Genomic DNA, 12845 nt, shown 5'->3' with positions numbered 1-12845 from the left:
CCCTATTTTTATTTTATTAAAATCTCTTCTTAAATATATTTATTTATTTATTTTTGATTTATATTTTACATAAATGTGAATATAAATTTGATAATTTGATAAAAATCTAAAAATATAAATAATTATTTATTTATTTATTTAAATCACATCTTTGATATCGATTTAAGTAATTGTATTGTTATATCTTCTTGAGCAATAGAAATAGGGATGAAAGACAGAGCTAAATTTATTTTTCTGAGTTTTTTTCTCATTGAATTTCTCAAAATGAGATCAATGATTAGCTATAAACAAATTAAAACAGAGCCTATTGTTGAATAATAAATGATAACTAAATTTTTATTATCGTTTATTAAACTCTAACAATAATGATTAGCCTATTAAAATAATTAATCAACTAATTTTATCGGCGATGAAAAGGCATTAAAAATCTAACCAACGGAAAGTTAATTATTTAAATAGTCCTTCATTTAGCTAAACTGTTATTCTAAGTCTTTTAATTAAATTATATAATTGACATTTTTAAATAAATTTTAGTAGCTAGTGACTATGCTAGATATTCCATGAGAAACTGCACTTCTTAAAAATTATTAACTTTAAGTTAAATCAGAGCTATTATCATCACAAATATTTTCATTTTGTAAGAACGAACAAGCATCTTAACTGAAGAGATCGTTAAATTGTTATACACTAAATGAAGAGACTGATTTTAAATTGTTTATATCCTATAAAATTTTATTCATAATATCAGATAAATTTTAAATATTAGCTTCATAATCAGAAATCTATGTTTGATTATAATTAGCTGGATAATTTGGATCTATAATATTCATTATTGGAATTGCAGCAATGTATTCACTCATGAAGACCTGCTTATTCATTAAAGTATAAAATTGAGAAGTATTTTTCATAAAATCTACACTAGGCTGTAGCTAAATGCTTATTGTGTAAGCTAATATCAATATAACAAAAAAGAAAATCCCACTTACCAACAAAATAAAGATAAAGAATAAAAAACTAGGCCAATCTTTTAACTTTGTTCCTTATATTTGAGAAGAGATATTTGAAGATGTAGACTTAAATTTACTTATTTCACTTTAATTTTTTTATCTTGTTTTATAGTTTCTCTCAGAACTTTAAGTTGCTTTTGTTGGTAAAATCTCTCTCTTCGGTGTGTTATCCACCAAATTTTATAAATGGTTATTTTAATGTACATTCAAATCGACATTTTAATTACATAACTTAGATTTTATATTATTTTAATGATTGGAATTAAAAATTTCATGATGAGTAAAATTTTAGCTGCTAAAATTGTTAGCAAATTCATGATCAAGTTAATTGAAATCATGAGAATTCTTTTAAGTATCATCTGTGGAAAGTGAGATTATATTTGAAAAGTTTACCTATTTCCATGTATTTTGCTAATTGCTAAATATACTTTTGCATAATTGCAACATTCCTACTTCTTTATCGATATCAGCCACAGTCAGTCTACTCACAAGCAATAAAATTTTTTCATTGTAGTTACTTATCTTATTCATAATTATTATACCAAATATTAGAATTAATAGTAAATACCCTAAAATTATACTGCCAAAAATAACATACTCTCTATTTAGTAAGAAGCTTTAATCATTCATACTATCGAATAAAGTTTTCATGAAGCTGTCTATCATAGCACTGTATTCGAAGTAATTTGCATTTATTTGATATAAATAAATAGGATTGAAATTATTTGGATTTTCTTAAATTTACAGCACACCATTCAGAATCTTAAAAAAGAATTCTACTATTGATATTCTTTTTGTGAAGGGTTTACTTTTTTTATAAATAAAAATAAATTGATGTTTTAAAGTCTTAATTTACTATAAAATTTACCCTAAACTAAAAACCATAGTATCTACTGTGGGATTATTCTATTAGCTTCTTATATTATTTAGAACATTAAAAGATTATGACTAACTATTTTAATAATTATCAGCCAGTGTTTTTAAACTAGTAGAAAGATTATCGTAATATTCATTTATAACGTAATTATCTAGTATGTTAAGGTTCATTTCGTACATCTTCAAGGTGTATAAGTTCAAATTTGTGTAATAATAAAATAACTACCCTACTTAAAGAGGATCTCCAATCAATTTTTAAATAGAATTTATTTGGTTGATAGTAACAATAGAAATTAATATTATAGTCATTATAAATAGAAAAAACCTAATATCTTATTTTTAAAAAAATATAAATTACTTAAATAATTTTTCTTCTATTTTTATAAAAATAAATAATAATTGACTTTTAAAATAGCTTTAAATCAAATAAAATTAAGTAAATGAAAAAACATTTTTAATCTTATTAAATTTTTGGAGATTTTGCTAAAACAAACATCATTTTTTTAGTAAGAGTTAATCTATTTGTAATTTGTTTATTCAAAAGAATTAAATTAAATTAATAAAATAAAGATTCGAAAAGTAAAATATAAAAATTACCAAGGATGAGATAAAAATGTCTAAGAATTGTAGGGTTTCGCTTTTAAACAATTACTTGCAAAATACCGTTATCAAAACCTTTTTAGGATGACTGGTAAGAAGAGAGAGAAGCTTTTCCATTATTTTAATTTTCTAAATTATTATTAACATCTGAATGCCTGTTTTAGGTATTAACATCTTTACTACTTTCATCGGATACCTTTTTTGAGTTTCTTTTATATAGATTGATCAAATTCATTTTCTGAAAGAGGATAGTCTTTTACTTTTACAATCTACTAATTTTTTGATTAGGGATAATATTATTTTTTTCAACATCTTCTATATTTTTTTACAAATTTGGCTCAGATAATTGAAAGATTTATGAATTTATTTTCTCAGGATTTTCTTTATTTTAAAAAGTTGTTTCTTCCTAAAGCAATTTTTTGAACTCATTTAAATCATTTCTATTAGTTAATTGCTAATCTTTAATTCTATCAGTTTCTACTAAAAAATTATGAAAGTTTAATTGAGGTTATTATTAAACTAAATTTAGAGAACTCTACTAGTTACTTAAGGGAGATAGGATAGTCAATTAGTTTTAACTGAGTATTAAATTATTAATATCTTGATTAAAATTTATTTTTTGAATAGTAAATTAGTTGCTATAAGAAATATCATTTTTATTTTGATGGTTTTATTTCTCATCTCTAAATTCTGTTGAATCACCATGTCTTTTAAATTCTTGATCAGCCATATTATTAAGAGATTATTTTTAGACTAAATTCAAGCTTTTATTAAATGTTATTTATTCATCTATTTCATTAAATTATATTGGCTTCTTTTAAATTTGTAAAGGCATTTATTTATTATTATTAGATAAGTCCTTTATTTGATTTTTGAAAAAATGCTGCTCTTCTTCCTTATTTAGGTACTTTTATTGGTAATTTTCTTAAAATTAGGCATCTCCAAAAGTGGGACTATTATTTCCACTAACTTTTTTATATATACTTTAAGCTTAATCATCTAATTAAATTTTCTCTCCAGATTGAAAATATTACTATTCATTACTATTTGTATTCTGGTAGATTTTTTTTTAGTTTATGTATTTCATTAGAGGTAATTTTTTAGGTGAAGTTGGAGAATTAGAAAATTGCTTACTTTCTAAAATAGTTAGCGTTATCACATAATACATCTTCGAAGACAAAGGGTTTTTTTGTTCATCCTCGACTAAACTAAGATGCTTCTATTCTAACTTATATGAGATTTGTAAATGTTTTGAGTTAAAGTATTCCCATTTCTTTTACATAATAAAAAAATATATTTTAAAAAATTAATTAATTAATTATTAAATTTATTTATTACAGATTTATTTTTTATATGAAATTATTTAAATTATTAGTAAATTTAAATAATATTTAAGTCATCCTTAGGTTTGTTTGCTTTAGCACTACTCTATTACATAGGAGAGGAATTGTCTATCGAATTAAATTACCATTTAAAATCTCTAATAGAGTGGTTGAAATCCCGTGCAAGGCTAGTTAGATGTGAAGGAATTTTTATGTAAATTTTGTCAGATTGAAATGCAATATCATTTAATTAATAATATAATTCGTTTAAATTAGTATTTTTGATTGAAGTTTGAATCTTCTTTTCTTATTGATTGATAATGTTTTCTAAGATCTCAGTGAACTGTGGGATAATCAAAAATATATTCAGCTTCTATGAAAAGACTAAATTTCTTAGCTATTAAAATAATAACTTAAAAATATTCAATTAAATATGTAAATTATTTACTTCATTCAGATGTTCTTAACTTGTTTAGCAATCAGATAATAATTCAAATATTTCTTCTGTTAATCCTTATATAAATCCATTTACATCAATTATTATATGCTAATATGATGTTTCATGCTTTAAGAAGCATCCATTTAGTACAAAATCACTCTAATAATTACTTAAATAGTCGATTTGAAGCTTCAAAGGAAAAATAAATCCTTTTTTATTCAAACCAAAAACTAATCTATTTCCGTTAAATAAAACAGAATATCCATTTAAAATTAGATTAGACATTAATTAGTTGTGAATTTTAGAAAACATATTAGGCATCAATTGATTGATATTTTCAATTAAGCTTTCATCATTCATATCATACCCAAAAAAATTCAAAATTTTATCCTTTTTAGTATTGATAATTTTCCCTCTTTTGGTTGACATGCTAACTAAGATGAATAAAATGTTACCTTCAATTAAATTCAAATTAGTTAACGTTTCCATATTTTTATCAGAGTCTTTCTTTAACAACTCACTTTCATACTACTCAAATTATCTTGAAACTCCTAACTGATTTTAAACTAGCGCCTTAAAGATTGAATATAGCTAATAAAATAATAAATAAATAAATTAATAAAAATAAACAAATAAACAAATAAACAAATAAACAAATAAACAAATAAACAAATAAATAATTGAATATAAAATAAACAAATAATTAGAAAAATTTTTAATTTTATTAAAAAAAAATCAAAAATAATTAAATGTAACAAATTTAATCTTGTAAAAATATTTATATTTATTATGAAATGAAAGAAATTGATTTGAAATAATACTTTTATTCCTATAACATTTGATGACCAATGAGATAAATTGAGACTAGTGAAGTAACTTTAAAATATTTAAGATATATTCAAGCACTTCTCACTGAGTATTAAAACTTGCTGATTTAAACTTTGAAGTGTCAAAGAAGGATCTTTAACTTAATTCCAGAAGTGAATTTTATCATCTATAAATTTAATAAGTAGAGGTATTAATGTTTCTGTTGACTAATCCTGCTTACTAAAACTTTAAAACAATTCTCTTAAGTTGACTCCTGAGAAATCCTAAATAATAATTGATTCTCTTTGTATTCTCTCTTCTATTAATTATTGTATATTTTTTGAAAGAATATCACAGATAGATTCAAAGTAAAAACTCTTTTTTTATTCTTATTTTAATAGATTCTAGAGCTGATAATAAGCGCTGACTGAATTATTTTAGTATTTCGCTATAAACGATATATACTTTAATGATAAATGTTCATATTCTTTCTAATCTTTTTAAAGAATTTGCTATTTTAAACTCCATTCAAATATACTTTATATAATTTTAAGAATTTGTTCACTTTCTATGCTTTTTCTTGATTAGCATATATTTATATCATGGCAATTACACATTAAATTAGTGCATTGCTACTAATGAAATAAAATAATTTCTTAGAGCTTGTATCTTGAAAATTTATCACTCTCTGCAACCTAAGATAATCTAAATATTTCCTCTAATTAAAAGCCTAAAAACTTGTACATTCTAATTATTAAATAACAAATTAATTAAGATATGTATTTACCTAATAAAATATAATTTGAATTACTTATCAAAATTTTTTTCAGTTATTTTCATAACATCTTCATACCTGTAATACCACGATACTAATAAAACAGAAGAACAAAGAGATCCAAATATTAAAGTTTAATAAAACATTTCATTATCTTGTTGGCTAGTGTAAAGCATCAGATAGCTATAAATTATAGCTGTCATTTCAAAAAAAATGATAGAAATAGCATAAACTTATATAATTTTCGGGTTTCTGAATGGTAAATTGCATAAAAGATCATACATCATTGAAATTACTAGCACTTATAGTAAAATATATTTGAAAGTATAGCTTAGAGGATTGGTTAATGTAGTAAATATCACTAAAAAGTAAACAAATAGCTAAGGAATTAAAAGAGAATGGAACTTCCTTTTCAACATATTTCTTTCGTTAAATTCATAGTTACGAAAAAAATATATTATTATTAAGCTCGTTATTATAGAGAGTAAATTTCCTATTACACTAAATATCACTTGTACCAAAGATAATGAGCAATTATTATAATCTCTTTAGTCAACAAAAAAATTCTACTAACCACATATAATAGTTCCAGAGTTAATTTCAAAATAAGGTATGAAGAATACCCATTAAAAGAGTATAAAAAAAGTGTTAAGAAAGTGGTTAATAGAAGAGAGTTTTTCTTTTTGTTAAGAAAGAAACTAAGAATTATTTAGCTTCATATAAGTAATTGCTCCTAAGTAAATAAAGTAGAAATACATGATTGCCTGCATAATATAAAATATAACTATAATTAAATTGTTGTTCTCTTTGTAATAAAGTAGGTAAGTACCAGTGCTTATGTACTCAATCAAAGTAACTAACTTTTAATATTAATCTTAAATAGGTCTCATTTAGTCTGAATATAAATAGCCTGTAATTTATACAAAGTGCCATATTATGAGAAACAAATAAATTTGAATCGAAACAGAATAATTTGGCTAATCTTCCATAATTTCAAGGATAGTTTTTAAAAAGCATTTCAAAAACTAATTGAAGCTCTTTTCCACTGCCATATATTAATCTTTTTATTTTAATTTTTAGAAATTCAAACTATAAATTTGATAACTACCTATTATATATTTATTTATATACTTTCAAAGTTGTTTCTTTTTTTTTGTTTGTTTGTTTTTAATATAACTACAAATTTTCTCTATTAATTAAAAACTACTCAAAAAAAAAGTTTTTTTTTTTTAATTTGTAAATTTTTGCATTAAAAAATTTGATAATTTATTATTTGGGTAAAATCTATTCACAGAAAATATTCTTATTTATTACACTTACTAATAGTACCGTACGAATTATTAAAATAAATGCTTCAAAAATTTAAATCCTCAAATTAGTAAACATTAGTAAAGATTACTGCCTTATTTTCTATTACAACATTAATTATTTGAAATGTTAATACTAAACTACTCAATCATTTTTATTTTTAAAAATAATTACAATTTTTGTTAATTTCTAAAAAATTATGTAAATTTTGAAATTATAAATATTTCAGCATTAAATATTAAACTACTCTATTATATTTATAATTTCAATTTTTGTTAAGTTCCAAGCCTAATTTCAATTTTGAAGATATAAATATTTCAGCATTAAATATTAAATTAATAAATGATATTTGCTTTTAAGTATAATTTCAATTTTTGTTAAGTTCTAAGCCTGATTTAAATTTTGAAAATATAAATATTTCAGGTTTAAATATTAAATTTTGAAAATAAAAATATTTCAGGTTTAAATATTAAATTTTTCTTTGATATTTACTTTTAAATATAATTTCAATTTTTGTTAAGTTCTAACCAGATATTAATTTTATGATCTAATTAAAAATTTCTTCAATACACAGTAACAAAAAATGAAGCTTTAAAATTAGTTTTAAAAATTGATTACTACTTGAATTTTGTCAAAACTAATTTTCATGTAATTGCAACAAAAAAAATAAATTCAATAATTTAGATTCAATTAATACAAACAATTTCCACATATCAAAATTTTTTTCTAGAGTTTATTTAATTCGCTTAATTTATTTTAGTCTTAAATAGAATTTTAGTCTTATGTATTCAATTGTTATAAGCAAGAACAACAGAGTTAATTTTCTTCAAAAATTTCTATATCTGATTTGCATACATTGCAATTACTCTCCAAACATTTGTAGCATTATTTAGATTTATAAATGCTTATTAAGCACTATTTACATAGGATTACGCAAGAACAGTATTTTTATTTAGTTAGTATAATAGGAGTATGAGGCCTTTAACAAGAATTACACAAATATTTAGTTTTATTCTACTTTGCTAATTTCTAATTTAGTTTTTTTTGTTAAATTTTATATTCTTACTATTTTATATATTAGTCTAAGTAAACTATTAATTATAATTTTTTATAAATTTTAATGCAATGAGACACTGGACAGACTGTGAAATCTTTTTCATCTTATTTTACTACCTTACTAATACATTTTATGCAAACTTGGCAATCACAATCAAACATTTTAATAGTCTTCTTTTTTTATTCTTAACATGCGAAGCATTTTGTATCTATTTTATTTTAATCTTGTAAAGGTTATTAGTTATTTGCTAATAATTCTTATTAATTATTATCTAACTGATGTAATAATTCTTAAGGAATATCTACGGACTAATAAAGTACTTTTTCATCAAAAAAAGATGAAAAGACCTCCCAGATACCTTACCCTACATAAGGCTTAGAGAGTAAAACACAATTTTAGCAAATTTTTAAGACTCTTCCATAATTTTTAACCCAGATGCTGTATAGCTTGGCATTATTAAATTCAATACAACAAAAACAGTATCCTTATTGAAGAGAATTTTATAGCGTACCCTCTTTTAATATTTAATACGAACTTTCGCTAACATTTAAATTGCTGAGAATCTCAGATTTTTTATTTTTTTTCTATATTATTATAAAACACATTTAGCAAATTGAAAAATTCCATGGATTATCCAAGAAATAAATTGGCTGCTTTTAATCTTTTGTTTAACATTTAAAGCAAGTCTGATCTTTCGATGCTTCGTTTTGTAAAGCTTTTAATATTTGTCTATTTATTATAGGACTATATGAAAAACAAAAAATGACTCCTATCTTTTTATATAGAATTTTGAATATCCTAGATACTTCCTAGACTTATGATTTTTCTCCTTCTATAATGTTCTGTGTTGAAGATAATTGAGTATATTAGTCTATAAGAATATTTTTAATACAAGTAAGACATACGTAAGAGTCAAATTTTTCAGACTATTCAGTTACTCTAAAGTAAAGATTTTAAGGATTGTTTTATTGAATTTCTTGGTTACTTTTAATTATAAATTCATTCTTCCCTGGAATTTACTTTGTGTTACAAGAAATGCAAAGATTATTTAGAAAATCTTCTCTAAAAATTGTTGAAAACAGTTCAACTTAGCAAGAACTTTCTATAAAATCATCAACATTCATTGAAGAGTTGAGTATTTTTTCAAAGCAAGGCAGACAAATTTTCCTTTATATGAGTTGATTAACTTAGGTATCAAACAAAGAATAAGCAAAATTATCTGTTTTTTATTCAATTTTACAGTAAAATTAACACTAAATTAATTAGCCAGACTTATTTAATAATTGTATTATTCTATCAAATTAATATTCTACCTCTCTAGGGTCGATGTAAGTATTTTTTACTTAAAATAGGTTCATGTATTGCCTATTTTCGCAAAGTTAGTTAAGAAAATTCAAGCATTTTTTACATATTAATAATTGCTATGTTTTGTCAAAATTGTCTATCTTTAAAAAATAAGAATCTAAATCTGTCTTTAAGTTTGTTTATTTGTTTGGCAGATCACAGTACTGACAAAATTCTGTATTAATCATTTTTAAACTCTTTTATTCTTCAGCAATTTATTTTAAACTAGCTTATTACATTTATTACATTAAATTTTGAGACTTTACTATTTCCAAGCTATCATCTTCATCACCTTTAATATTAAAAAGTGAAGCACTAATTTTAGAGTCTATAATTTGTTGAACTAAAAGCTCAAGATCCCTAATTAAATCAAAGAGCTAGAAGCGATAAAGATTAACTCCATAAAAACTTAAACTTGATAATTTATTTTGTTGCAAAAAATTTGCTTTGTTAACAACGCATTTATTGCAAATTTTAATCTTTTCAAGAATTTTTGTAACAACTCGTCTTTCTTCTATATTTGTGAATTAATCGCAATCTAAGCATCTATCATCATAAACAACTGCTTCAAGCTATTCTTTGTTAAATGTTGTTTAACTGGTTTTTTCATCATCATCATCTTCATCGTCAGACTATAGAGTTTCTATAACTTCTTGACTCTAGACTTATGACATTTAATTTCTTTTTTGCTTTTTTATGATAGATTTTGTTGAAGAAATAGATTCGTCAGGGTTATTAGTTGGAGTACCTTCGCTAATTTCAGCCAAAGACATTCTAACTTTTTTAGGTTATTTTTTCTACAAATGTTAATTAGAGTGAATATCCCCAATTAAGGTATGTATTTAATCTGCCTCTTACAAGTCAAATTAGCTTTCATCTTCCTTTTTTATCTATTCAATATTACTAATTTATTAATTTTCAAGATATTATTTAAAGTCCATTAAAAATGACTCCTATTTAGCTAAAGGGTTGAATAAAGGTAACTCTTAATCAGTATTTCTAGATTTATCTAAGACTATAGAACTCTATAGTCCTGTTTATTACTATATAGCATTAATCTATTTTTTAAATCCAAAATCTTAAAGCAAGGACTCCCTTAAAGCAAACTAAGGATCTTAAAGCTACATCCTTTAAAAGAAATTAGTTTCTTAAACATGTTTCTAGCTTTTTAACTATTTCTAGTCATCAACCAATTCATTAACTTATTTCACCACCTATCCGTTTTTTTCAAAGTAAATTATAATTTAATCATCTTCTTAAACATCAAGAAACTTCAAAAAGAAAATTTCATTATTTCTCATAAATTCTAAATCAAATAATATGTTGAATTGTTAGTTTTATTAAATTAAATAAATTTATGTTTCATATTCTTCTTGCTGCATGAAAAGTTCATTCATTTCAGACTAAATCATTCCATTTTCTGACGAGAAGAAAGTTAAAGCAAATAGCTTAATCTCAAAAGCCTATTTATTAAAATATAAAATTGAGTTAAACATTCAAATAATGTAGCAAAATAAATTTAATTTATTCTATTTTTTTACAATATTAACAAATTTTTTCGTCAGAAAAGACTAATTGATAAATTTAATGAAAAATGAATTACCATTTTATAGAAAAATGAAGAATTTTTGTAAAGATAATAAAATTTATAATAAAAATGTAAAAGGTTTAAAAGAAAAGAGGGCTTTAAAATTAAAATTTCCTAAAAAAATGATAAATTGATTTAATAATATAAGAAATCAAAATATATACTCGAGAAGATAATATCATAATTTGCTACTCTGCCTCTGCTCCATCTTTCAACAATTTAATGTGATTTTTTTGCTATTCAAACGTATCTATCCAGCCTCTGTAATTACCAGATTGTTTAATCTTAATATAGAAATAGTAAAGGATGTTTCTAATTATTATAACTGATGATATGTCAATGAGAGGATTTTAGTTGTAAGATAAATAAAAATCTATTAAAGAAAACATTTTTTTATTTTAAATTTTTTAGAAGTTAGTAACTAAAAATAAAATAACACAGTATTTGATATCTTCTTCTTTTAAAGCTTACAAATCATCCTAATTATATTTAAGAGTTGGAATATCCATAATTTAGTTTATAACTTATTCGAGTTTTTATTTATCTTACGATAAAACTACATGTAGAATATACTGAAGAAGCAATGATCGATAGAAGCTGTTACCATCGTTTTTAACTACTAGCTAGCAAGGAAATTATTAATTCCATTATTCATATTCTTTTAACATTTTTTTGTTAGTTGTTTTATTTATTTTAAAATAATTATAGAGGCTAGACATCATTTAAGCAGATAATGGATATTTATTACTTAAATTTTATTAAAGTTTTGCTTAAATGTCCTCTGTTTTCTTCATTCTTTAGAGCATGGTTTTAACCAATTTTTAAGTTTGTTGTTACAAATCAGTTTACAAGAAAAATAGCATGATATCATCGATTTAAACTAAGGTTTACCTACTAGCTTAAGCTCTATTTATTGATTTCTACTACTCATTTTCATTTAATTCATTTTACTACTCATACTCATTCTCAAATTAATATAAAGATGATTGGTGCTTAATTTTTGAGACTTTATTTTCAGCGCGTTTATTAGCTATCTATTTATTTATTTTAAAAATGATAAATTCAAATGTAAAATATTCCTAAATATTTACTCCTAAAATAAACTAATCCATTAGGTAGAATCTTTGTATATAAAGAAATTTTTTTGAAATATGTGCAATTTAAAAAGATATAAAAATCAAATCAAAAATTAAATTTCACAAATAAGCTGATACCTTATCAATTGTTGTAAACAGTAAAAAATAATAAATGTTTAGATCAAAAAAAATATGCAAAATAGCTCTGTGTAAAATAAATAATATTAATTAAATCAGAAATAAATAATTTTTTTTTAATTTTAAAATACATTTTTAGTAAAACTAAAAAAAATTCATTTAGTAAATAAATAAATAAAAGAATGAAAAGTTTAAGATTTATTAAAATGATAATAACCTTTATTTAAATGCTTATTTAATCCTTAATGTTTGAAGATAAAAATTCCTTTAATAAAAGAAGGAAGAAATTTGATTTAATTACTGCTGAAATATTTCATAAAAAGCTCTACATTTTTAAAAGACTAGAAAAAAGGTATGTAAATTACAAAGAGAAATAATGAAACATAAGAAGGTTATCCTGATGTAAATATTGATAAGATATTTTTTATTTATCTATTTTCTAAGATCATAAACAAATGTAAATTTATAAATTAGTAGAGTTTTTTATCGAATTAGTAATTTAAACAAC

At 22.4% G+C, this 12845-nt stretch overlaps 2 protein-coding genes across 2 annotated transcripts; both read right to left on the bottom strand. All coding sequences in view use genetic code 6, as the record gives it.

The window, feature by feature from the left end:
* Nucleotides 1-143: 143 nt before the first annotated feature.
* Nucleotides 144-6878, bottom strand: TTHERM_00191510 (transmembrane protein, putative; the record flags this gene model as incomplete). The annotated part of the gene is made up of 7 exons (XM_001016728.3): nt 144-1815; nt 1876-2215; nt 2481-3756; nt 3822-4202; nt 4254-4835; nt 5066-5798; nt 5863-6878. The coding sequence occupies 7 exons, from the start codon at nt 6876-6878 to the stop codon at nt 144-146; spliced, it is 6000 nt and encodes a 1999-aa protein (XP_001016728.3).
* A 928-nt stretch (nt 6879-7806) lies between these two features.
* Nucleotides 7807-12289, bottom strand: TTHERM_00191500 (hypothetical protein; the record flags this gene model as incomplete). Its single annotated transcript, XM_001016727.2, has 3 exons — nt 12215-12289; nt 11288-12157; nt 7807-10998 (listed from the first exon to the last, which is right to left on the bottom strand). Exons 1-3 carry the CDS (start codon nt 12233-12235, stop codon nt 7807-7809), a joined length of 4083 nt encoding a protein of 1360 aa, XP_001016727.2. The 5' UTR covers nt 12236-12289.
* Nucleotides 12290-12845: the final 556 nt, after the last annotated feature.

The sequence above is a fragment of the Tetrahymena thermophila genome (assembly GCF_000189635.1).
Source record: "Tetrahymena thermophila SB210 genomic scaffold scf_8254638, whole genome shotgun sequence".
NCBI lineage: Eukaryota > Ciliophora > Oligohymenophorea > Hymenostomatida > Tetrahymenidae > Tetrahymena > Tetrahymena thermophila.
Note: the sequence above shows the minus strand (reverse complement) of the source record. Positions and strands in the feature narration are given on the sequence as shown.